At 40.1% G+C, this 26,816-nt stretch overlaps 2 protein-coding genes and 1 long non-coding RNA gene across 18 annotated transcripts in view; 2 read left to right on the forward strand and 1 right to left on the reverse strand.

Moving 5' to 3' along the window:
• Positions 1-2,004: 2,004 nt before the first annotated feature.
• On the forward strand, positions 2,005-13,075 carry ZNF518A (zinc finger protein 518A). Of its 5 annotated transcripts, XM_043551100.1 has the most exons (5): positions 2,163-2,353; positions 3,979-4,051; positions 4,825-4,953; positions 5,597-5,672; positions 7,424-13,075. In XM_043551100.1, the coding sequence occupies exon 5, from the start codon at positions 7,548-7,550 to the stop codon at positions 12,204-12,206; it is 4,659 nt and encodes a 1,552-aa protein (XP_043407035.1). In that variant the 5' UTR covers positions 2,163-2,353; positions 3,979-4,051; positions 4,825-4,953; positions 5,597-5,672; positions 7,424-7,547; the 3' UTR covers positions 12,207-13,075. The 5 variants fall into 5 exon arrangements, with proteins under 5 accessions (XP_037761599.1, XP_043407035.1, XP_037761601.1 ...); XM_037905673.2 differs by lacking the exon at positions 5,597-5,672; XM_037905672.2 differs by lacking the exon at positions 3,979-4,051.
• Positions 13,076-20,690: 7,615 nt separating this feature from the next.
• Positions 20,691-26,816, reverse strand: part of BLNK (B cell linker) — a 145,828-nt gene continuing 139,702 nt past the window's right edge. For all 12 annotated transcript variants that reach the window (XM_043551103.1, XM_037905680.1, XM_027819480.2 and 9 more), the window contains 3 exons: positions 26,229-26,312; positions 24,978-25,133; positions 20,691-21,476 (listed from right to left, as the gene is read on the reverse strand). In XM_043551103.1, the coding sequence (XP_043407038.1) occupies positions 21,357-21,476; positions 24,978-25,133; positions 26,229-26,312 (360 nt within the window). In that variant the 3' untranslated portion in view covers positions 20,691-21,356. The remainder of the gene's footprint in view (positions 21,477-24,977; positions 25,134-26,228; positions 26,313-26,816) is intronic.
• LOC122461336 overlaps positions 21,400-26,816 on the forward strand; it is a 34,061-nt gene continuing 28,644 nt past the window's right edge. The window contains exon 1 of the long non-coding RNA XR_005226309.2: positions 21,400-21,628. This is a non-coding gene — a long non-coding RNA (uncharacterized LOC122461336). The remainder of the gene's footprint in view (positions 21,629-26,816) is intronic.

A 26,816-nucleotide genomic window follows, 5' to 3' on the forward strand; every position in this document is an offset into this window, starting at 1 on the left:
AGATTGATTTAGCTACATTGCTCAGAGCTGTGAAAAATTTTGCTCTCTCAGACAGGTGGATTACCTACATCAGATGTTCTCAAACTGTGGTCCACGGATAGTTCCCTCTAAGGTGTGCACCTCGGCAGGCGCACATGAGAGAATGAAGGGCTACCCACCTAATTCGGGAAGCCGCGCAGGCATGCCTGGACCCTGGAGAAGATGCATATGTAAGGTGAGGTGGTGGCCTCGGAGATAATAGGGGGTAGGTGACAGGGGAAAATGGGGTCTGAGGAGGGGGTGGGGGGAATTTGGGATGTGCAGGGCTGCAGTGGCCAGAGAAAGAGGCGACTTTCCCCAGCTCCAGGGCTGTGGCTGGTGGGGAGAGACAGCTCTCCATCCCAGCCCCAGCTCAGGGCTGCCGCAGCGGGGGAGAGAGGGAACATCCATCACATTAGAAAGGTAAGACTATTGATATTAAAATATGAGTTGTTTGCTTTTATTTACAGAACAAAAAATGTTAATTACTATTAAGGTTTTTTTTATATAGTGCTTTTATCCAAAGTGCTTTACAATACTTAGCTAATGGTACAAACAACATTTGGAAAGATCATTAAGTGGTCCGCTGAGACCCTCAGCAATTTTCAAGTGGTCCGCGAAAAAAAAAGTTTGAGAACCACTGACCTTTTCCTCATAGATGGAAAAACACCTTCCGTCAATGTAGAAAGTGTCTACTCTACAGTGGCACAGCTGCAGTGCCATAGCTGTGCCGATGCACTGGTTGTAGTGTAGACATATTCTTAATTGAACTGCTCCCTTTGGGTTCAATCCTGTTCTCACTGAAGGCAATGGGCATTTCCCCACTGGAAACACCATCAGTCCTTTTTACTCCTTCCTCTTGGCTTTGCACCCTCTTTCATGGCCTCCTCTATGTTTGGAACAGCATTCCTTTTCAGTGCCCTTTCTTCCTTCAAATCTCACTTCTTCTGCTAATCTTTCCTATATTTATCGTCATTGACCACACGTCTTTGCCTTCTTGCACTTGAATTTATTATATTGTACGTGTCTGAGGCTGCAAATTCTTCAGACAGGGACCTTGACATTTGATATGTCTTGTAAAGCACCACAAACACAACACTCTACTAACATAATTGTTATGAAAATGGCAACTGTAGTTTAACCCTTATACATGGAACAGTCTCCCTCTTCTAGTGAAGTAAACAACTACTCGCTGGAGAAACATTTCTTCCACAGAATTTTTCAGCTTTGGTTGCTACATTACCTTGAGTGTATAAAATATCTTATCTCTGCCAGGTATTTCTAATGTGTGAGCTGCAAAGTCTCTATCTGCACTGGACTCCTTGAAGTAGCAACCATATCTTCCTCTATGTCTGCATGATGATGGGTACCTTGTCATTGTTCAGTGAATCTGAATGCAATGGGATGCATGTGTGTTTGTGTGAAGGAATTATAAACTTGCTAAATAAATAGTAATATTTGGTGAGAAAAATAGAGACACAACTTTTTACTTCATTGAAGTACACTGGCCACAGAAAAGGTTCATTTTGGGGAATGGCAAACTGTTGCTACAAAACAGAGTTGGTTGGCGTGTATTGTGGGGAGGGGAAGGAAGGTGACCTTAGTTTGGATAAAGGAGGTGGCAGGTGAGGTGTTAGTGCACATATAATCCATCAGGGTTAGAGCCCCGTTTCAAAAAGTCAAGGTCTGAGGCTCTGAAGGGGTCGTGTGTGTCTTTGTGTGGGGTGAGGAGTATGTACTTGGCTGGCAGAGTAGGGAGTGTGGGAGGTTGGTGCCCTGCAGCTGGGAGTCATGTATTATGTTCCCGTGCCATGCCTCCCCTTCCCAACCGCAGCCCCTCCAGTCATAGACAAGGAGAATAGGGTGACCAGACACCCCAATATTAGGTGCTTTGTCTTATATATGCAACTATACCCCCCTTCAAAAAGTGCCCTGATTTTTCACACTTGCTATCTGTCACCCTAAGAGGAGGAGGAGGAAGAGGGAGGGTGTGTGGGGCTGTCAATGCTGCTGCCTCATATATAGCAGGATCTCAGCCTTGCAGCTGCTGCAGTCAACATACAGCAGCCAGCACAGGGGCACGGGGGGCATCCAGGGCGCCTGGCACGCCCCCCAACTGGGGGCCTGGAGGGTCATCAGAACGCACTCCCCTCCTTGGGCCTCCTCGGCCTCCGTCCGTCTGCCCCAGGTGAAGCGAGTATCCCTCCGCCGCCGCCGCCACCACCACCCCCACCCCCCATTGCTGGGCTGGGCTCAGCTCGGCAGCCCTACAGTCCCCGGATGGAAACTGTTATGGCCGCCAATTGTGACTCGGAGGGCTATGGAGACGGGCAAGGTAAGTGGGCGCAGGGCACGGTCCCCCGCGGGCGGATGGGCTCCCGCGCGGCCCCGAGGGAGGGGGCTACGGCCCCGTGCACGGGAGGGGGCTGCGGCAAGCAGGGGGCGACTCCCTGGCGGGGCAGGAATCCGTCCTGCTGTAGGGCTGAGCCATCAAATAGTTCCGTGCGCCTCCCGCCATGAAAGTTTGTGGGGTGGCCCCAGGCTCCGGGTGGGTGGCGGGAGGCGAGGGGGGAGCAAGAGGGAAAGCGGCTGAGCCCCCTTCCGCGGGCACCAAGCGTGTCCCGTCGCCGCATGGCAGGGAGCCCAAGATCTGTGCCCGTGTATCCTTCCGCTTGGCTGAGGGGGCCAGTAGAGTTCCCGCCTGGCAACTCTGCCATCCCCGTGGGCAGCAGCAAAAGTTCTGGGTCCCCGCGCACCCCCCCGTCCCTGGGGCCCTGAAGCGGGGCAGCCAGGTGTGGGGGGCTGCCCAGCACTACCTAGGCTGATGGGGTCAGGCTGGGGAGAGGTCACTGTGGCTGGGGGGATCACTCACTGCCCATCAGGTGCCCTGTGTCTCACCAGAATGTTTATCCCTAGAGTTGCCTGAAAGGCTTGAGTTAGTCTACAACGACGGATTCTCTTCTCAGTGCCCCAGAAAAGGGGCTCTCCCCCCAGCCCCACTTCTGCTTAGAGAGTTTTGTAGTAATGCCTTGTAATAGTTTAAAATGTACCAGTGCAGTAGTTCATAAACACTAAACACACCTTTTTACACCTTGGGTTTTGTATTTCAGCCCTGTTTGTCCACCATATATGTGTATACACTCACACACATTACATTTTTTTCCCTGAGAGCTGATACCCTAGACTAGAAAACCCTTCACAATGGTTTTATATCATACCATGAGTGGAGTAGTCAGCTGGTAGCCTTTACAAAGAACTACTTAATTGTGGTGCTTAGAGTGTCTAAAATGTGTACACTGTCCTGTGCTAATAGTATATTTAATGAAGCTTTTTATAGACTATTATAAATGTACCTCAAGAAAGTAATTGTAGGTATGTTATGATGATTGCATAGCACTGTATTTCTAATATAAGATGCTTTTATAAATAATAAACCTTTCTCAGTTAATGTCCATCTTAATTTAGTCTCAGATTTTTGTTCAAATTTAACAGGTTTCACTTTGTTTTAATAAAATAAAGATATGAGAGCTCAAATATATTTTAACATCAGAGCCTATTTTTGTAAGCCCTTAAACATGTGCATATTCCTGTCGAAGTCAAAGATTTGCTTAAATGAGTGAAAGTTTGCAGATTTGACCAAAAATGTGAAAGTTATTTTTAAACTAGAAAATTTAAGGTACTGGAAACAAAATTTATGCCAAACTTTGACACTATTAATTCGCTGTAACTTTATTATATTTCAAATTTAATTTTTTCTCTTACTATTTGATGAAAACTTACAAAATGTATAATAGTTGACATGGAGTTAAATTTGTGTACAAAGGGCTAATGTTTTTTATGTTATAAATAAGAATAGTTAATTATCATCAGATTAAACTGCGTCATTTCTTCTTTGTATTCAATGGCTTGCTTTTGTTTTCACCTACATCATGTTTTAACAACACATTGGCAAACTGGAAGTCCTTCAAAACAAGATTGGGGCCTAGAAAAATCTAGAAACCGCTTACTCATCTGAGTAACATTAAGCATATGTGTAAGTGTTTTCAAGATTTGGTCCTTACTCATAATATTAAATATAAAACTTGTAAATCCAGTTTTATTTTCAAATGGTGGTGAGTAGACTAGTTCCCTTTCCTTTCACGTCCCCCTTTTTCTTTTTAAAAAGAATTTTTTTTCAAAATCCTCCTGGGAAATAGTTGTATGACTTCTCCAAGGTTATTGGTGCAGATTCAAGAATCAATGGACTGAGCCCTGGTCTACACTACAATCTTATGTTGGTGTAACAGCATAGTTATACTGACTGAACTCCTGGTGTAGAGAGCACTATGTCGACGGGAGGGCTTCTCCCTTCTTGGGAAGGTGGAAGCTTTCCTGTTGGCCTAGGTAGCATCTTCACAAAGTGCTACAGTGGTGCAGCTGCATCGCTGTAAATGTAGACAAGCTCTGTGGTACCAAATAGTGTTCTCTTTCTGTGGTTTGTTGACAACTATCATGTCTGGCTACTTGGTTACCAAAGTTATAGGCACCTTAGAAGTACCCAAGGCATTGATGGGAGAGTACATTTTTGTTTTTTGATTGCCAACTATGTTAATTCCACTCATAGATTTATAGGTCATATCACAAATTACTCCATTCTTCTTGACAGAACAATATTTGTTCTGTCTCATATAAGAGTTTGTCCCATCCTTCTTCTGGCTAAAAACACACAAAATGTCAGATTGTGAAGAATCTGTGCTTGTTTTTTTTTCTTTTCTTCAGAAATGCTTAAATTTACAGCTTTTAAAATCTCTATCCTTTTATTTCCAGATCCTTCTCTTAAGTATTTCTCCTGACTGTGGCCTTTTCTGATCGTTGTATTTTTATGCCTTTCATTCTTGTGGAAGAAAAATGTTGAAAAGGCAAATGAAGAATTGAAATCTAATCTTTCCCTTCTGAGTAAGTTCAATGTATGCCCATCTAAAACACAAAAATTTCACTGGGCTTCTATTTTGTAAGTTTACTAGTTAAGAATTTTCTTTGTTGTGTGCGGAGCTACACTTAGAAAAAGTGTGCTATTATACAGTGAGGCAGTTTTATATTAGCATATGAATGTTAACTTGTATCTTGTGTGGTTAGTTAGTTTAAGTAGAATTTAACTTGGTTGGATATATCTGGCAAACACTTTGCCAAGAGCATCTGTGTTTTATCCAGTTAATGAAAGGTTGCCCAACTCAGGACCACACTGGTGCCACAGTAGGAACCTGCAGTTCACCTTTGCATAAAATACAGCAGACTGCCTTGATTTTTAATGCAAAGTGCAGTCTGTAGTTATTACCGGTCTCAGTATTCAGTATAATGCTCCAGTGTCATCTAAGCAGCTAGCTGCTACCATCAGGATGGAGCATGGCATGCTGGGACATATAATTTGAATGGGTTGCATCTTGTCTATTAATAATATCCAGCTACAGTGAAGAATTCTCCGCTATACTTTGTCACCCATGCTTTATTTGGGAGCTAGATTATTTTCTCTACTTATATACCAGTACATCAGTGGATCTTAGTGTTGACAAGAGGAAACATTAGTATATTTTTCTTTTAGTGACAATGAAGTGTATATGCAGTGCCTCTGTGATGGCACAAAACAGAGTAATATCAGATGGACTAATCTTACACTTGTGAGTATAAACAGGAAATGTACAGTAGCTTATCTAAAAATAAAATTCCTCTTTTCTGTATGCCAGGTCATTGGTCTTAATTACCAAAGACTCCTAAGTGTGTGTGTTTTAAGAACACCAAATGTGTAATTTAAAACTTTGTGATTCACTTAAATGAGGAACACTGTTAGTTGAATTTTAATTGTCTAAAATATTGCTATTACTATCCTATAATAATAATATACAATATATTACTATTGAAAAACTGTATACAATACTGGAAAATGTTTGGCTCTTTATCATTTGGAAGACTTGTTTAGGAGTCCTAATAATACTTTTTAAAGGTGTACAATAAAGAATATGTGTAAAAATGTTTTTTGCCGTTCTTGCTCCTCTGATGTGTAAATAGAGCCTTGGCATTTTTGTCAGCTTCCATCTTGCTGCTTGATTTTAATGTGTTTAATACTGGGTCTTCTGTTGCTAGAGGACTATGATAAAATATTTGGAGAACTTCAGTTGCACTGTTGTCAGAGCCTGTTACCTATACTGTAGCTTTTGCATACCCCTAACCAAGAGGGAACGAAAAACTCATTCTTACAGTTTGAATGTTAACCAATAAAATGATCTAAGATTCAGTATCCCCATCACCTTGTGTGTGTGTGTGGGGGGGTGCGGGGTGCTGCTCAGGTTACAGTATCTTGTGACTTTGCTACTCAAGCAACATCTCCAAAAATTTTGCTAAAGCACTCCAGAAAAGAGGGACATGAAGATATCATTTTTTCTAATGTTAAAAACCTAAACAGGAAAGAGAACTTTATAGATTATGAGGAAGCAGGGAAGGGCAACCCCCTTTTTTGTTTTGTTTTGCAGTTTACCTTTAAGGAGTGAAAATGATTTTCTGTGACAATCCATTGCACCTGATACTATGTTGCCATGTGGGAACCTTGTTTTTAAACATGGACTTGAGCTTCCAGACCATATGCCAGTGAAACCTCTTGTGCTGCTTTGTATTGATATAGATTTTTTGTCCACATCATTTGTAAAGTAAAACTTAAATCTGGCTATTCCCCAAGAATAGGTGATACTGTTTTCTGTTACACAACATTTAGCTACTAGTATGAGTAGTGAAAACTTAGCAAAAGTAGGGGCATTTTCATATTTTTATTAATGAAGTCAAATTTCACTCTATACTGTTTGAATTCATTCATAATACATTAGGTGCCATTTCATGACCCATGTCATAGTAAAGTTACAGTAATTATTTTTATATGGATTGAATCCAGGATTTATCTGTTCCTGTGTAAATAATAAAATCTGGATTAATAAAAAAGACACTCAGAAGTTCTGATGCTTACACAATATCAACATATATTTAAGACTTTTGTTTACAAAAAGCTATGTTGTGAGAAAAACAAAAAACATAAAGCTGTAGCTATGAACTGTTAAAGTGTATTTTTCTCTTTTGTCAATAGGTATAGCACATACAATTTTAAAATTTGTGTATATATTTGAAAATATAATGCCCAAATGATCCAAAAAAGTTTAATAAAAATAAAGTGAATGTAGTTGTTGGAGAGAGGCTTTTTGTTTTTTGGATTGGTGCTGTTTCTCCTGGGTGCCACAGCGATACAAATATATAAAAGACATATACAGTTAAAAATATATTTAAAATGCTGGCTCATAAACTATGCTTTAAATAATTTCGTAAGGAGTATGTTACAATTGAATCAGCTTTTAAAAAGTAGCATTCACTGTGCTATTTTTAATTTCAGGGAAATTAAAATGGAGAAAGTCCTGGAACTCTGAAGATATTTCTGCATAACAGGCTTGTCTGCTGCACAAATTACAAAAACTCACAAGATCTCCCTAAAACAAAATAAGGACTATTTTAAAACCATGCCATCTGAAAAGGAACAAATTTTTTGTGATAAAAAGCCAACTACTTTACAAGATAATGATGCAAAGAAACTTTGTGTTTGTATTCCAGATAATGCTGTGGAAAAAGTATTGGTGAATGATACTAGAAGTGTAATGCCTCCACCGCTGATTTTAGATGTCAATCTTTCTTATGGACTGAAAAATGTGAAAATTGATTTGCCCAAAGTGAACATTCCAAATGAAGTGGTATTGAAACATGAAGTTGATAGATTCAGGAAATTATTTCAGTGTAAACAGCAAACTGCAAGAAAATCTTTAAGTCAAGAGAAAGTAAATGGAAGTCATCTAAATTGTTCAGAGAGCTACAATTTGCAAAGTAAACCAGAAGTGCAGTTTGAAGAAGAGGGTTTGAAAACTTCAGCAAAGATACTGAATTTCACCTGTACAAAATGTAGAGACAAAACTAGATATAGCCCAAATGATCTACAGAAACACTTTCAACTGTTACACTATGGAGAGTTGCCTTCGTATCCTTGTGAAATGTGCAATTTTTCAGCCAATGACTTCCAGTTGTTTAAACAACATCGCCGCATCCATCGCAGCACTTTAGTAAAATGTGAGATTTGTAATGATGAGCATATATATACCCTGTTGGACTTGACAAAACACTTCACATCAAAGCATTGTATAAATGGCCATTTTCAATGTGAAAAGTGTGGGTTTTCTACCCGAGATGTGGGCACATTTGTTCAGCACATTCATAGACATAATGAAATCCAATATAAATGTGGTAAATGCCATCATGTCAGCTTTACAAAAGGGGAGTTTCAGGAGCATCTTCTTGTTCACACTGGTGCATTTCCTTTCAGTTGTCAGTATTGCAACTATAGTGCACCACGGAAGGATTACCTTTTAAAGCATGTAATAGCTTTGCATAGAGATCACTTATATGCAAAAGATAAACTGGAGAAAGATAAATGTGAAAAAAGAATAGTAAAGACTCCAGCAGGGCTCAAGCTTATTTTGAGAAGGTACAAAACAGGAGCATCAAGGAAAGCACTTTGGAGACGGAAAAAGATTAACAATGGAAATGACAAAACTGAAGAGCAAAATGCACAAGTGCTTAGGAATTTGAATAAAATTCAACCCAAATCTGAAGAGCTAAACCAGTCTGTGAAGGAGCTGCATATGAATGAAGAAAAAGATCAAATTATACATAATGAAAAGCATAATCTGCAAGGTGGAACATTGTCGCCTATCACCATGCAATACAACAAAGCAGAAGATGGGTCAAGTTTTGGTTTGGGATTATTGAAAAATGCTGTTCATGGACCTACAGTTCTGATGGTGAAAAATAATAAAATATCTGTTCCAGCAAACTACAGTGCTAAATTTATGGGATTTAAGATGGTGGACGGAAAACAGCATATTGTAATAAAATTGTTGCCTACAAATAAACAGAACGTGTACTTATCGGGACAAAAATCTGATGCCTCAGCTGATTCTTTGCTACAAACTGCTGATACTTTTGGCTTGTCTTCAGGTGCTACATCACATGTAACTAATCATCAGACTCTGAAGAATAATTCTGTTCATCCATTAACCTCCACTCCATTTTCATTTTCTACTCCTTGTTCAGGAAAAGCAAAAGCAGAAAAACAAAATAATACTTTATCACATGGTAAGAATATTTCTCAGACTGTAGAATCTCCCACTGTAGTTATAGGAAAGAATGCAACTCATTTGCCAATGAAGCCTGGATCAACTGCACCTCCATATGACTTGGTGACAAAGGTTGGAACTAGGGGTAATGTTCTCTCATGGGAAAGTTGTATTGCTCACAGTCGTCCTCAGGTATTATCTCCCACAGTTACAAATACACTTCATTATGACCCCATGAAAATGCCCTTCCCTACTGAATTTAAAACACAAAATGGTGGAGTGAGCAATAACAGTGGACCTAATCATCTCTACTATCCATCAGTTGATTCATCTAACCAGGGACTACTGCCTTTTCATAATTACTCTAAAATAGACTCTTCAGATAATCCATGTAGCATTTGGATGCCAACAGATGACAAACCTAAAGACTTTATGTCCAGCAAAATGTTTCTTCTTCAAAACAGCTTGAGAAGTGACTCTACAGCCTCATTTTCACAGTCAGCGAGAGGTCTAAATCCTGAAAAATGTGTATCATCCCAGTTAAATATTAATTCAGTTTATGGACATGTAAACACTAAGAATAATTCTTTGTCTTCAAGAAACCAATCTAAATGTGCTATTGACAGACAGTGTTTTACAGAAAAATGGCATGGTGGTAGCAAACAGTATTTGGACACTAATATAAACCAAGTGTTTGAAAATGTAGCTGAGAAATCTAAAGCAGAAAATATTTCAGATTGTTCTAATTCATCCCTTATGCCTAAAATCACATCAGTTTTCTCATTACATAGTAAACAAGCATCCAATTATTTGTCACCTGAAGTAAACCAATTACTTCAAGACGTGCTAAAAGTAAAATCAACTACTCAGCAAGAATCTCACAATAAGTTAAATACATGCATAAAACTTCATTGTGATGAGTCATTTTCATGTCATCAGACAGACAGTAAAACTTTTACACACTTAAAGGACTCAACTGCATGTAGTTTAGCCAGTTCTTCTAATGTAGGTGTTCATATCTCTAAGAGAGAGTTGAACATGAAATGTAGCACAATAAGTGAAGGTATATATTTTGGGAAAGAAAGACAGGCACCAATGACATCACTTGATGCAGAAGAAATGGATAAGTTATCTAGAACTGCGGGTGTTGGTACATTGCTTAAAACTCATACTGATGCAATCATAACACAGCAGTTGGTAAAGGATAGGATGCGATCTACCACCCAGAATCCTAGCGGCTTCTCACCAGTTCTTCCAGAACAGAAGAAAACACTTCTAGTTCAGTCACCTCCACCAGGATTTCTTGTACCTTTGCATCTTGCTAACCAACCAAGCTTACAAGTTGTTTCAGGAAAACCTCTCCCATCAGCGAGTTCATCAGATGTTCATTTGACTAAAAGCATACCTGCATCCTTCCTTTTAAATAAAGGACCTGGAATGATATTGACATTTAGTAACGGGACACTTGGTACAGTTACAAATGTCACTGGTAATAGCTCTCAGCTTTTAGGGAGAGTTGCATCTAAAGAGTATGGTAAAATAACAGTACCGACTTCAAAGATCGAATTGAAAAATGACAGTGTTAGAAGTGTAAGTAATTCCTCTGGTGTTAGCACTGCATCTGATGGGGCAGTAAGTGATTTGTCAAATAGCGTGCCATTCAAAGCACCTCTTTTAATTACAAATTCAGCTGATTCTTCTATGAAAGGAATTTCTTCTGAAAAAATGTTACCAGAACATCATGGCACGGTGTTTGGTTCCTTGGAGTCAGTAAAACAACAGGAGATTCCCCAGAAGCAGCCTGTTTATGCGCTTTTGCCTGATGGACGACAGGCAGTTTTTCTGAAATGTATGACGCCAAACAAGCCTGTGGTTCAGAAACATAATGTTGTTCAAGATAATGCTTATAATCAAAATTGTCAACCAAAGAAAACTGGAGCCATGCAACAAAAGCTTTTGCTGAAAGTTAAGACCTCTACTTCTGATGCAACTACTGATCTAAAACAATCAGTTAGCAACTCGGTGCCCTCACTACAATTGGATAAAATGCAGTCCTTTAAAAGTCCTGCACTAGGGCAGAAACAGACTATTCTTACTTCTAGTGATGCCTTATTTTTACCAGGTAGATTGATGCCAGCAAATCCCTCTTTGGCAGGCTCTAATTGTGTACTTCCTGTAGAACCTGTACATTCCACTAAGCCTCCAGGGGCATGGTCGCAAAAGTGTTCAGTTAATTCTAGACAAGCAGTAATTGCTAACAAAGGGAATAGTTATGGTAGTCAAAAGTCCACGTGGAACACCAGAAACAAACTTTCAAAAGTCAAACCTCACTTAAAACAAACTGGTCATAAAAGTTCTGAAGCTGTGGTTTCACAAAGAAACAAGAATTCCAAACGAAAAACTAAGCATGATTTCCAGGAACCCCCTAGAAAGAAAATAATGTTGCACAGGAAGTGCAAAGAAAAGAATCAAACTGAAGTTGTTAGCAAATCAAGTGGCCCTTACAGACCAAGGGCATCAAAGGAAACTGTGAGGACTTTGAAACTACTTCCTTTTAATTCTAAACAACTTGTAAAATGTCCTCGGAGAAATCAGCCAGTTGTAGTACTGAACCATCCTGATGCAGACGTTCCGGAAGTTGTAAATGTAATGAAAACTATTGCTAAATTTAAAGGACATGTTCTTAAGGTCTCATTGTCAAAAAGAACTATTGATGCTCTTCTGGAACCGGCATACTGCAGTACTTTGGACATTGCTACTGAGGATCTCTCTCGAAGGAGGCACAGGATGATAAAACCTGTTAGTCCTGTAAAAGAAAGATTTGTGTTAAAACTAACACTGAAAAAGACAAGCAAAAACAATTATCAGATTGTGAAAACTACCTCTGATAATACCTTGAAAGCTAACTTTAGCTGCTGGTTTTGTGGTAGGATATTTGACAATCAAGATAATTGGGTAGGGCATGGACAGAGACATTTGATGGAAGCTACTCGAGATTGGAATTCATTAGTATAATCTTGATTAGTGAAGAAAGCAAAAATTAAATACCTTACAGTACTCATTTTAAAAAGAACCAAGTTGAATTATGATACAGAGGTTATTTAGGTATGGTATATAAATACAAAACAAAATTTTAAAATAATGCAAAATGATAGCATCAAATGTTGAGATACAACAAAGAACTGTGGGTTAGATATCGTATAACTAATTGCAATTACAGTACCATAAAACTTCAAATATTTTTTATTGCTATCATGTCCTATATTTTTATTATTCAATAGAATGAGTTCACAGGATTTTTGTTCTGTACATATTAAAAAACCTAAACATGTAAATATTTTTGTACTGCTCAGTTACTTGCTATAAATCATGCACAGAATTTTTTTCCCTTTTCAGTTCTGTGCATGCACTACTAAAACTGATTTAAAGGTTTTTCAACTACACACAGCTATTATCCATGGGTTTTTTGTTGTTTTCAATTTGAATTGTTTTTGATTTTGCTTTTTCAGGGATTGAACACTATTGTTAGCAAGTGCCTAAAAGATGTGAAACAGTTTACATCATGTCAACTGTATAACCATAGGTCCAAATAGGACCATTTCCCCAATAGTTTCATTTAAACAAAGCCATATGTGAATGCTTTAAGCTGTATTGCTATGCACATGACACTTGTACTATTTCTGTGCAGTTTGTCTACTTTCTTAGTGAAGTATTTTTCATATAAATTAATAAAACATGTTACAATTGTGGTTAATACATTGAGCCTGAGAATGGAATCAGTTGGAAATATACAGTATATATTCATAATGTATATGGTGTTTAAGAATGGTGAACATTCCTAATCTGTATTGATTCTCATCAATATTAAATTTGCTATAACTGTGTTTACAGAATGATTGTGAGAATTTATAGACATTTGTTTTCTAGCCCCAGTATACTACCCCCCTGTCACAAATCCCAAGGAAGTGGCAGCACGTAGTTGCACTGTCCTAGGACCAGAAATTGGATTATACTTTGCTCCAGGGAAAACAATCTGTTCCTATAGCTAGTGCAGATTGCTTTCGCTCTTTGCTTCCTCAACTGCACTGTCTGGTATTTTGGGAGGCCTAGACTTTGCCCACTCCCCACCCATCTGTATGGGGAGTAACTATGGTGACCAGATGTCCCGATTTTATAGGGACAGTCCTGATTTTTGGGTCTATTTCTTATATAGGCTCCTATTACCCCCTCACCCCGTCCCAATTTTTCACACTTGCTGTCTGGTCACCCTAGGGGTGACAGCCTTGCAAAGGCTGCTCTACCTCCTATTGCAGCTGGTAAATAGCAGTGGCTCATGGAGGCAATGGTATGATGGGATAACGTGATTTTGGTAATTAAATATTCATGGTAAATAGGCCTAATGGCCTGTGATGGGATGTTAAATGGGGTGGGATCCGAGTTACCCAGGAAAGAATTTTCTGTAGTATCTGGCAGGTGAATCTTGCCCATATGCTCAGGGTTTAGCTGATCGCCATATTTGGGGTAGGGAAGGAATTTTCCTCCGGGGCAGATTGGAAGAGGCCCTGGAGGTTTTTTGCCTTCCTCTGTAGCATGGGGCATGGGTCACTTCCTGGAGGATTCTCTGCTCCTTGAAGTCTTTAAACCACAATTTGAGGACTTCAATAGCTCAGACATAGGTGAGAGGTTTTTCGCAGGAGTGGGTGGGTGAAATTCTGTGGCCTGCATTGTGCAGGAGGTCAGACTAGATGATCATAATGGTCTCCTTCTGACCTTAGTATCTAGTATCTATGAAGGGAATAAGAGCGTTTATGCTCCCTTACTTTCCTATGTGGACTCACAGACAGGATCACAATCTGACCCATAGAGATTACTATATTAAGGGCTGTATCCTGCAGCCCGTAGGGAGTCACTGGGAGTCTTGCATAAGGACTACAGAATTGTACTCTAAATGTCTGACTCACTTTTGAAATATTGCTGGAAATCTCAAATGGGTGAAATTCAGCTCTCAGCAAAGGATCTGCACATTTAAAACGTTGTGAGGCCTTAAGTTGAACATAGGTTCTCTGTGTTGGTTCTCTGTAGAAGGGTGAATGTCACTCTGACATGAATATGGAGCCTGATTCTGTGTCCAGTGAACATAGTGGTAAACCTCTCATTGATGCCAATGGGAGCAAAATTAGACTAATGATTAAACTTCTATTTCATAAGGTGTAATAAGTGTTAGTATATTTTCTGTTTTAAAATGTCTCTTAAATGAATTGTTTTAATGTTTTTTAAATAGGGATTGGTACTTTATATCAGGAAAAGTATGTGCTTTCAACATTTAAACACTCTTGTTAGAAATTTCCTCTTAAATTTTGCCTGCAAAAAAGTTTACCATTGACAGATTGCTAGATGCAAATAGTTTTATAACTGTCTTAATTTATATTTTCGTTGGCCAAGATTTTTTCAGAAATGGGTGCCTAATGTTAAGCTCCAAACTTGTATTTAGGTCCCAAAATAAATGTCCTGTGTTTTTGTTTTTCCTCCAAAAAGTGCTGAGCATGTAGTGGCTCTAGTGACTGCTAAAACTTTTGTTCATCTTGGCTTTTTGGCTTGTTTATTTTTTATGTACAGTGTAGGTGTTTTTTTGCTGCATGAACAATGCCGACACCTACATTGGTGTGGGAGAATGGACGTATGAAAAAATGTGTTTTGAAGGTGCTTAAGAGTGTGTGTTGCTTTGTTATGTAGAAGCAAAGCAGCAGTCTTCACTGGAAATGAAAATAAGCAATTTAGTGGTAGAAAACGTAATTAATGACTTATGTCATTCATGAGGTGTTTTTACTTCAGCTCTGTAACAGACTGAGGATTCTAATAAATGGATATATAAGTGGATTTAGATTGAAACATGTATATTTGCATACACATATGGAGCAGCATTCCAGATCAAATATTTCATTCTTAAGTGTGAAATATTTTCCTTTCATGGTGAGATTTAAGCTTCATAATGAATTTGTCACACAATTTGTTAATTTTGAAAAACTTTTAATATACTGGGGAGAAAAGGAATGTTATGAGGCTCTTGCCTGGCTTTTTAACACTAATTTATGAAGAATCTACTACTTGGGCTACTTCTGTGTGGCTTGTGCTGCAGTGCAGCTAAGTGAGAGCATACATAGTAATGGCGATGTTAGCGCCCTGCTGCAGCAAAGCAGCTCTCAAGCAGACTGAGGGGTGTATATGGATGTTTGTTGTAAATCTAAAATTCTGTCACTTTTGAAATTCATTCCTGTAATATTGACATTAAATTTTGATCCTTTATAAAACTCAGTATGATTTATCAATTTTATATCTCTGACTACTAATAAGCCAGTTACAAAAGACTCTTGAGGATTTACTTGTACCTTGACACATTCTTCTGCACCATCCAGAATTATATGGATGCAGTGATTGACTGTTGTAATATTGTAACAGTCTTAATTTTGGGGGGGAACTATATATACACACATACTGTCTGTATAAATTTTTCATAGGTATTCTGTGGCTGATAGTCTCAAAAATATTAGCTTCTTCAGAGTTAAAGCATTCAGCATGCATCTTTGTGTTACAGCTGAAGGATCCTGTTAAGAGGTACTTCACTGGTACATAAAATGCATTTGTAAATATCTTTCTGAAAATTACTGGCAAGGGGTGCAGCCACACAGTTACCAAATTTCATTGATTAAAAAAACATTGGTTTATATGGAAATACTTTAGAATTTGTTGTTAATATCAAAGTAAAGATCATATAAATATACCACACACCAGAATCTTTTTATTAACATTTTATATTATAGATGCAGTTGGTAGTGTCGCCTACTGTTAAGGTTGCCTGACGTTTCCCGTCATAAGACCTTGTTTTCAGTTGCTTATTATTTTGCCAAACTTTTAATTGTTTGGGATGAAATTTTGCATGCTGGTGTTCTGCTTCAGGCTGTTCTTGAAAGTTCCAGCCATGGTTCAGCCATTTCCAAGAACAAGATTTGGGGAAAATAGTTTAGTTGTGCTCTATTGCCTCTATGTGTGGACGCAGGGATTTGAAATTTGGCAGAGGCATGGCATGATCTTTGTGTCAAATATGTGCCCTTTTCTCTTCTTGTGGAAAAACTACTGTGACAAAGTTACTGCTCTACCTTGGTGGGTCTTGCGCTTAATGGTGGATTTGCTCACCTTGGAGCTTCACGGCAGCCCTCAGCTTGGCCGTTTTTCTGAATTCACAGTCCAGGTTGACTCCTCCTGTGTCTGACCAGGAGTTGGGAGGATTTGGAGGAAACCCGGGCCCGCTCTCTACTCCGGGTTCCAGCCCAGGGCCCTGTGGAATGCAGCTGTCTAGAGTGCCTCCTGGAACAGCTGTGTAACAGCTATAACTCCCTGGGCTACTTCCCCATGGCCTCCTCCCAATACCTTCTTTATCCTCACCATAGGACCTTCCTCCTGGTGTCTGATAATGCTTGTACGCCTCAGTCCTCCAACAGTCCACGTTCTCACTCTCAGCTCCTAGTGTCTCTTGCTCCCAGCTCCTCACACGCACACCACAAACTGAAGTGAGCTCCTTTTTAAAACCCAGGTGCCCTGATTAGCCTGCCTTAATTGATTCTAGCAGCTTCTTGATTGGCTGCAGGTGTTCTAATCAGCCTGTCTTAATTGTCTCCAGAAGGTTCCTGATTGTTCTGGAACATTCCCTGTTACCTTACCCAGGGAAGAGGGACCTACTTAGCCTGGGGCTTATATATCTGCCTTCTATTACTTTCCTGTAGCCATCTGGCCCGACCCTGTCACACTACCCAAATTTGGCCAAATTTTAAGATCTTTGGTCATACATGTTGCATAGATACTGGAAGCTGAGCAACAAAATTAAGGATTTTTGTCTCCACTGAGTATGCTCCAGCCTGGAGTCCAGGGACTGAGCAGTTTCCATGTAGGTTGCTGCGGGCAGTTGTGGTACTAGGCACAGGAACTGAGAGTTGGGAGATTCTCACTGTGCTCTAAATTAGAACATAAGAATGGTCCACCTAGCCCAGTATCCTGTCTTCAGACAATGACCGGTGCCAGATGCTTCAGAGGGAATGAACAGAAGAGCGGAATTTCTGCTGGTGCCTAGGCAGTGTGAAAGAGCAACGGTCTCATTTGATTGCAGTGGCGACAAGAACCAGGCTGGCAGCAACTGTGGGGGTAGAACGGGACAAGGAGCACAGGGAGGGGAAATGGGGACAGTGGAAAATGAGAACAAGTGGAGGAGGAAGACTGAAGTTGGATGAGAGCCCTGGAGTCTGGGACTGGCTGCACAAGGAAATGGGTGGGGATACTGGGACTGAGCTGGGGTGGAAGGAAAATTGGTACTTGGGGAGCATGTCTGAAAAGACTGGGACTAGGATGAGGAGGCTGGCTGGGCAAAGATGGGACTGGGACAGGAGCAGAAGGGATCAGTGTATTTTTTTTGGGTGGAGGAGGAAGGAACAGGGGCTGAATGGTCTGTGTCTATAATTAGAGCACACTCCCTTCCAGAACCTGGAATTGAACTCAAGATTCCAGTCATTCCTCTGCTGTCAGCAAAAATCTGTGGAAATGCACTGGCAAAGTGTCTTCCCCTCTAGTGGCTGGTCCATATTGAGGATGGCAACTGCTGCTATCATTTACTCTGTTAACTTAAAGGCAGAGTTCTGTGTTGTGGATCTAAAAGTTTCAATCCTTTTGAGTCATGTAGGTGCCAATATGATGCCACATGATAGAATTCTTTTTTCCAATTTGCATTCTTAAAAACCTAGGATATTACCCAAAAACTATGTTAAAAGAACATGAATAAAGTTGCAAAGTCAAGCACTTAAAAGTTGGAAAATGCCTGAATTAAGGTTACCTCTGCAACCTTAATTTGCCCCCCTGGTGCTTGCATATGTATTATAAGTCTTTAATTACATGAGCACATACTATTTCTTTTCCCCCCCACAGGACCCAATTTTCATTCAGTGGGTTAGAGGTACAGTTCTCTAGGGGTAATCAGCGTTGTGTAGTAAAGGGGGCTGTTGTTTATAGGGCCAGTTTCATTTGTTGCAGAACTTGGAAGGTGTGTAGTGAATGAGATAGAAGATTGCAAGAAGAGAAAAGACAGTCTCCTGGTTAAGACAGTTGAGTGCTGTTCTGGAGAACTGGATTCTATCCCTGCCTCTGCCACAGAGTTCCTCTGTGATGATGGGCAAGTCACTTAAACCAGATTTTCACAGGTGGTCACTATTGGTGTGTTCACCGTTTTCTGAGCATCTGACTTGATAACCTGGAGTCTGAGTTACAGAAGGGCTGAGCACTCACAGTAGGAACTATAATCGGGGGAAGCTGTGCTTTGAACATATGAAGTGCTATAAATAAATATTTAAAAAATAAGGTCCTAGGTGTTGCACACTGGGCACCAAAAATTATTGGAGGCTTTTGACCTTAATCTCTTTGTCTCTGTTCCCCATCTGCAAAATGGGGATAATACCACCGCTCACTTTGAATACACAAGAGGCATTCACATTTATTTTCACAACAATCAGATACTATAGTGATGAGCATCATAGAAAAGCCCGTGAGGAAATAATTCTCTTTTCAGAGCAGGTTTCACTATTATGCAATAAATAAGGTATGGGGCCATATATAGAAAACAAAATATTGAATAGCTACTCAAGTGAGCACACACCATCCTATGTACTGAATGAAGTAGGGGTTGCGTGGAAAAATAGTAGTTGATCATGTAATTAATGACTATATCATAATGCATGTGCATAAGTATGCCAAATTAAGGTTGCACAGGGATCCTAATGTTGACATTTCCGAACATCTGAGTGCTTAGTAACTTTAACATTCTTGTAATGTAATTTGTATATAGTGGGTATATGTATATAGAGAGACAGACATTAAAATCTTTGCATGCTTATTGGGAGTGGATAGTAACTGTTTACAGGTATGAGGTTAGCATTTCTCCTGTTAGGAAAATCTGGGGAATAACTAAATGCTTTGGGCTAAAATCTTAACAGCGCTGTGCTCCTGCCATTCCAGATGTGCAAAGTAACCTTCGTGGGCTTAGAATTTGGCCCATTGTGTATTCTTTGTTACAATAGCAATATATAATTTCTCCCATAATTTCAAAGTAGAACAAACAACTTCTGTAACACGTTTTGATATTGGTTTGTTCCAGAGCTGTTGTGACATCAGCACCCAGTTTTTCTGTCTTTTTACAACTTGCCTACTAGGGGTGGTTTTAGAGAGAGAAAGGAATGTAGTTTTGTCTCAGCTTTTGGATTTTGAGAATGTGAGCTCCCATGTCTTTCAAAGAACAGTACGGGCAGGAATTAATTACACTACTTGGTCATTATGCTGCAATTTTAGTATCAGACAGATATCAAGTACTCTAATTCTTGCACATTAATATGAATAAGTAAGTGAGATGGTTCCGCATCCTCCCTGAGCTGTGGAACTAAAAGCAGGTTGAGTACTACATTTGTCTTCCTTAAAATTAAGCCTTACTTTTAGCCCTAAAATTATTGTTCACTGATTCTACATTTATCTATGCATTAATTATTCTTAAAGTCAACTGGAGTACTTTTTTTGTATTGCATTGTAATATGGAAGATATCTGAACAAATAATTACTATGTCCTCAGATGTCAGACTAAAAACAACTTAAAATATATTTAGAACCCACTAGACTTGGTATCTGATGAAAACAGCTGACATATCTACTAGTCATGTCATGACTGGGAGCTTGACTCATAACTTGGCTAGATTCTAAAAATCATGGACTCAACAGAGAGACTGATTTTTATGATTCATTACAACAATCTGTAACCCACTAAACCTTCTTTGTCCTATGACTGCAGAGGTGTTAATTGCCCACTTCATCTTCAAGGATCTTCTGCAACAGCTGTTTATCCCTTACACTAAAAATAATCTGTCCCACCTTGTATTTAGCTGGGACACTGATTATCTTTTCCAGACCTCAAGAAGAGCTCTGTGTAGCTTGGAAGCTTGTACCTTTCACCTAAAGAAGTTGGTCCAATAAAAGATATTACCTCACTGACTTTGTCTCTTGTATCTACTAGTGGCAGATGCTGGAATTGTACAGGTGGTGATCCTGGAACATACCAGCCTGTAGCATGGCGCTGTAGTCATCCTGCCTCAAGTTCCCTCTTGATTGCCCAAGAATGTAGTGTTTAAGTAATATTTAGCATTGAAGGAATCTGGTGTTCCACATTAAGCTCTAAGTCCTACAGGTAACAATTTGCAGACAGGCATTTAAGAAAACTGTCTAGCCAAAAATATACATGGGAGAAAAAATACAGGCATATGAGCAAACTGTACATTGATATTTGTTGTAACAATAGAATGTGTGAAGCAGCTCATGCAAAGATAATAGTCACACTAAAATAAACACAAGCTATAATAAAGTACTCTGACAGCAGTTAGAAGCACAACAGTAAATGTTAACCAGTAATAATACTGTACATTATTCATTTTACAGTATTTTTACATTTTATTTGCACATTAAAAATACAACCAAAAAAACCTCATGAATCAAACGGTTGGACTATAGCCAGACATGGTGCAAAATACTATCCTTGGCTGGTTGCACACAGTGGTCCATTTCTTAGTTATAGTCATTCTACTTTCAAGAGCTCTGGATCTCGCAAAGGAATTACTTTATTGAAAACAGCAATCTGTAGTAGATTTAGTTCTTTGAACATATTGAATAGGCATATTTCACTAAGTGGGTATTTATTTCCTTCACTTCTGAATTGAGAATGTTCTACAGAAAATGCATCTTTAAAATAGAGAACAATAGATGAAAGGGCTGTGGTGTATAGCTTTTATTGGCATGAGTTTGGAATTACCACATTAGGACTGGTGAAGCCACAAACAAATAACTTCTACCTTATTTGGTAACGGCATTAAAAATTACTCCTTCAGATTTTCTGATAAACTGGTGTAGACTTGAAGTTCTTCTGATCTGCATTTCTTATTGTTAAGTGGAAGTTTTCAAATAATATTCTTCTAGTGAGTATCCTTAGGGTGTTTTTTTTAAACTTTTTTTTTTGTTTAAGATACTTGATCCAGAAACTTTGGGAAGTTGGAAAAATACGTATAAAAATCTTGATCTTGTTACAGTTCAGTGTAATTATGAAACTCTAACAATATGTTTCAGTTTGGTGGAATCTTTTGTGTTGCTGTGGTTGTCGATTAAAACAAGGGGTGTATGCTGATGATTCTCTATTATTTCAGCAACACTTGTGAAGCGCTGGATTGAGAAAACAGAAATCAGTTAGCCAAGTAATCGATGAGACTTCTAACAAAATGAAAATCACAAGAATCACTACCTCATCTTCTCTTTCTCTGTGCCACCGTCATCTTTGGAACTACAGGATCTTCTGAGATCATGTGATCAAATAGGTGTGTCTCCCTTCCCCCTGTGACTAAGTATGTTGCCTTCACTGTGTACTTTGTATCCTCTAACAGTAGAAGAAGGCAGTAGGATAGACAAATTAGAACAAATATGTGGTATTGATATTTATGTTTTGGTGAGATATTTGCACCAATCATGGAATAGTTTGGTTTTCCTATAGCTCATTTTAGGAAGAAGGTTTTGGGACAGGCCACTAAGGCTGAGCTATTCAAAGGTGATGATCTAGGTGATCTGGAAGCTGGTGGCAGGAGCCAACTCACTAGCCAGTGTGTCAAATAAAGCTCCAACAGTAGTAAAATTTCATTCCCTTTTTTCGAGGGTTGGTTTATTTCTCAAAAGCAACAGTCCAACATAAATCAAACACATAAAGCAGGTGTTGCTGGTTGGCCCCTTTCCCCTGATTTAGGGTCTCCCATAGGTCTCCCTGACCTCCTTGCTGGCCTTTTATCTGAAGAACAGGTGGTCTTCAGGCTATTGCCTCATTTCTGCCCTGAAACCCATCCCCTGGGAGGCAGATAATGAAGCTCAGGTGGGGCTAAGCCTCATTTCCTCGGAAGGCCCTTTTACCCTGTGACAATGTCCAGTTGGCAATGGTATTTGAGCCTCCAAATCTCCACACTGCTTTAGAAATAGCATAACGTTGACACAGTGGGGTCCCACAGGGATCAGGTCTGGGTCTGGTTCTGTTCAGTATCATCAATTATTTAGGTAGTGGCATACAGAGTACATTTATAAAGTTTGCAGATGATACCAAGCTGGGAGGGGTTGGAAGTGCTTTGGAGGATAGGATTAAAATTCAGAATGATCTGGACAAACTGGAGAAATGGTCTGAAGTAAATAGGATGAAATTCAATAAGGACAAATGCAAAGTATTCCATTTAGGAAGGAACAATCAGTTACACACATACAAAATGGGAAATGACTGCCTAGGAAGGAGTACTGCAGAAAGGGATCTGCGGGTCATAGTGGACCACAAGCTAAATATGAGTCAACAATGTAACGCTGTTGCAAAAAAAAGTGAACATCATTCTGGGATATATTAGCACAGGGGTGGGCAAACTATGGGCCACATCCGGCCCGCCAGCTGTTTTAATCCGGCCCTCGAGCTCCTGCTGGGGAATGAGGTCTGGGGCTCGCCCTGCTCTGTCACTCCAGCCAGGGAGCAGGATTGGGAGCCACTCCGCGTGGCTCCCAGGAGCAGCAGCATATCCATCCTCTGGCTCCTACGCATAGGGGCAGCCAGGAGGCTCCGCTCCGCATGCTGACCCTGCCCCAAGCACTGCCCCTGCAGCTCCCATTGGCCGGGAACCATGGCCAATGGGATCTGCAGGGGCGGCATCTGCGGATGGGACAGCGCACAGCAGAGCCGTCTGGCCATACCTCCACGTAGGAGCCAGAGTGGGGACATGCTGCTGCTCCTGGGAGCTACTTGAGGTAAGCGTTGCCCCGAGCCTACACCCCTGAGCCACCCTCCCATATCCCAACCTCCTGCCTCAGCCCTGATCCCCCTCCCGCCCTCCGAACCCCTCAGTACCAGCCTGGAGTCCTGCACCCCCAGCCGGAGCCCTCGCCCCTCCCACTCCATGCCCCAGCCCTGATACCCCTCCCACTCTCTGAACCCCTCTGTCCCAGGCCGGAGCACCTTCCTATATCCCAAAAACCTCATCCCCAGCCCCACCCCAGAGCCTGCACCCCCAGCTGGAGCCCGCATCCCACTGCACACTGCCTCAGCCCAGAGCCCCCTCCCGTACCCCGAACTCCTCATTTCTGGCCCTACCCCTGAACCCACACCCGCAGCCAGAGCTCTCAACCCCCTCCCGCAGGAGTGTTGTAAGCAAGACTTGAAAAGTAATTCTTCCACTCTACTCCATGCTGATTATGCCTCAACTGGAGTATTGTGTCCAGTTCTGGGCACCACATTTCAGGAAGGATGTGGACAAATTGGATAGAGTCCAGAGAAGAGCAACAAAATGATTAAAGGTCTAGAAAACATGACCTATGAGGGAAGATTGAAAAATGGGGTTTGTTTAGTCTGGAAAAGAGAAGACTGAGAGGGGACATAACACTTTTCAAGTATGTAATAGGTTGTTACAAGAAGGAGGAAGGAAAAACTATTTTTTTTAACCTCTGAGGATAGGACAAGAAGCAATGGGCTTAAATTGCAGCAAGGGAGGTTTAGGTTGGATATTAAGAAAAAATTCCTTATTGTCAGGTTGGATAAGCATTGGAATACGTTGCCTAGGGAGGTTGTGGAAATTGGAGATTTTTAAGAGCAGGTAAGACAAACACCTGTCAGGGATGATCTAGATAATTAGTCCTGTCACGAGTGTGGGGGACTGGACTAGATGACCTCTCAAGGTCCCTTCCAGTTCTATGATTACACTCCAGAAGAGTTTTAACATTTGTGCAAATGCAACCCAAGATATCAACTCTCTTTCTTGGTAAGTGGTGGGGAGACAGAGGGAGTGGTTCTGACTAATTTTATCCCTAAGTATTTAAATGTAACTGTTCTTTTTTCAAACATCCCATTGAGTTCAATGGGAGCTGTTGCATGAAGGATGGCTAGAAGATTGGTTTTCAAGAAAGTATGGAAAATTTACACTTAGTAACTGAAGGTCCGATCCTGATGACATGATATGATAAAATGATAAAAAATATTTGTATATTTTAAACTAATCTGTGACTTTAAAGTTCCAATTTGCAGTAACCCAAGTTACACTTCTGAGGTGGATATAAAGCAGTGGTTCTCAATCAGGGGTACATGTACCCCTGGGGGTACACAGAGGTCTTCCAGTGGGTATATCAACTCATCTAGATATTTGCCTAGTTTTACAACAGGCTACATAAAAAGCACTAGCAAAGTCAGTACTAACTAAAATTTCTGATAGACAATGACTTGTTTCTACTGCTTTATATACTATACACTGAAATGTAAGTACACTATGTTCCAGTTGATTTATTTTATAATTATATGGTAAAAATGAGAAAGCAAGCAATTTTTTTCAGTAATAGTGTGCTGTAACACTTTTGAATTTGTATGTCGTCTGATTGTGTAAGTAAGTAGTTTTTAAGTGAGGTGAAATTTAGGAGGTACACAGGACAAATCAGACTCCTGAAAGGGGTACGGTAGTCTGGAAGGTTGAGAGCCACTGATTTAAAGTACCTTATTTTATATTTGTTTTGTTAGATTTTTCAGTCTGAAGGATAAATCAATTATTTGATGAGGTATATTTTTATCTTGGTGAATGAAGACTTACTCCCTAACAATGTAATTAAAATAGACCCCATCATTTTTACTTATTAGGGCATAAAACTGAAAAAGGAAAAATCACTCACCTCCTCGCCAGTTTTTTCTCTGCCCAGTGCATATCGTTTAGTTGATTCAATAAATCGTACAGGAATATTATACACTTTTTTGTTGTAAAACACAACTAGTGTGTACGGCTGCTTTGAATCCTGACCAGAACTCTTCCTTATCAGAAAAGATCCATCCTATATCAAGAAAAGGAAATGCAATAATATTTTATTAGTTTAATTTGTTGCAATCATTGAGGATGTATCAATATTAACATCAAATCCTTTCCTCCTTTAAATTAATATCATTGATGGAAAAAATTCACTAGGAGAAATGGGGGCACTTCCCCCCCAATATTAGCTTATACAGGTGTCATTTAGCAGCATCCTCTGCTGTCCCAAGTCCCAATGGCTGCGGCTGCATGTTCCCTCTCAGCTAGAGAAAGGATAGGAAGAAATGAGCAGGCAGTAACAGCTTCCTGGGGAAAACAGGACATTAGGAAGTGAAGACTGTACAAGCTTCCACCAGTGGCAGGAAGGAGAGAGAACCTGAGCAGATGACATGCTCTCAACAGCTTTACAGAAGCAGCAAACGAACACTGAGAGCCGCTGTTGGGGTTACCCTAATGCTTCCTAGCCAGTGATATCCTATCCTAAAGATTACCCCACTCTTTTGTCCCTCTATCCCATGTGGTGGAGCCATAAAAAAGAAATGTTTGTTGGGGGAAAGAAAGCCTGGGCCTTTGCCTGGCACATAGGGTGCTGCCCTAAGTGTGATGCTCCCTGTGGCATTAGAGCTTTCTGCAGGCTGATCTAGTCTCAGTCAGGAAGTTCAGACAAAGTCTAAAGCCCAGGTCAGAGGGCTCAGGGGTGTGTGTGTTAAGTTATCATTTTGAAATAAAGTGGTAGGACCAATTTTTACAGATATCAGCATTTGAGTATGAGACAGTGGGCAGTGATGGCGCTTGTTTAGTATCTGTGGCCTGTTTCTTGCCCTGGTAAGGGATTTATTTGAGTTGATAGATTTTTTCCATCTCTGGCTGCTACAATAAACTATTACCTCCAGTGGGCCAAAAATCTGTACTGAGTTACACAGGTACAACTTTAATTGACTTTAGAGACCACCATTTCACCAAAATCTGAATTGTGTAGACACACTTCAGCCAACACTACTGTAACCTGTTCAGGGTGGGGCCCAAACTGTCTGGGAACAATTCAAGTTGTATTCCCCATTCCACATGTCTAAAATGTTCTTAAAAGAGGCATAGCGCAAATGTTAACTCCCTGCTTTACCTTATTTGATTTGTGTAATGCATCTTCTGCAGTTTTTCGATCACAATAAGCTGCATACCATGCTTTATCATGAACACCAGCATCCTGTGAGAAAGATGGAGACCTTTGTCAATGCAGTGGAATAGCCCTGGTTTTCTTCTGTAACTTACAGCAAAATATAATAATTTTTTCATTGGATATTGTGTACTTCACAGCTATAAGATAGGGGTAATAAAAGATGAACACATATTGTAGTGTATCCATTGCCAAATGATGATGATTATAGAGAACCATAAGTGTGCAGAGCACTTTAGAAAACACATAGTTAAGACAGGCCTCTGTCAAGAGCTCAGGCTTAACTGGACAGATTCAGTTCAAATGAAGGATGAGTTGAAACCAGTCAGTGAATGCTAAGAGAGGAGATCTTAAGCAGAGGTATCCATGTGGAGATGGAGGATAGTTGGCACTTGTACGGCAGAAGATTGTTCCAGTGGAAAGAGGACGACTAAGAAAGACTTGAGTCATTTTCACTATTTATAATTAAATGTCGTTTTCTGCTGATTGATTTAGCATATACTTTTGTGTGTTGTAGTGGGTGTTGTCCACAGG

Source organism: Chelonia mydas, chromosome 7 (assembly GCF_015237465.2).
Source record: "Chelonia mydas isolate rCheMyd1 chromosome 7, rCheMyd1.pri.v2, whole genome shotgun sequence".
NCBI classification, from domain to species: Eukaryota; Metazoa; Chordata; order Testudines; family Cheloniidae; genus Chelonia; species Chelonia mydas.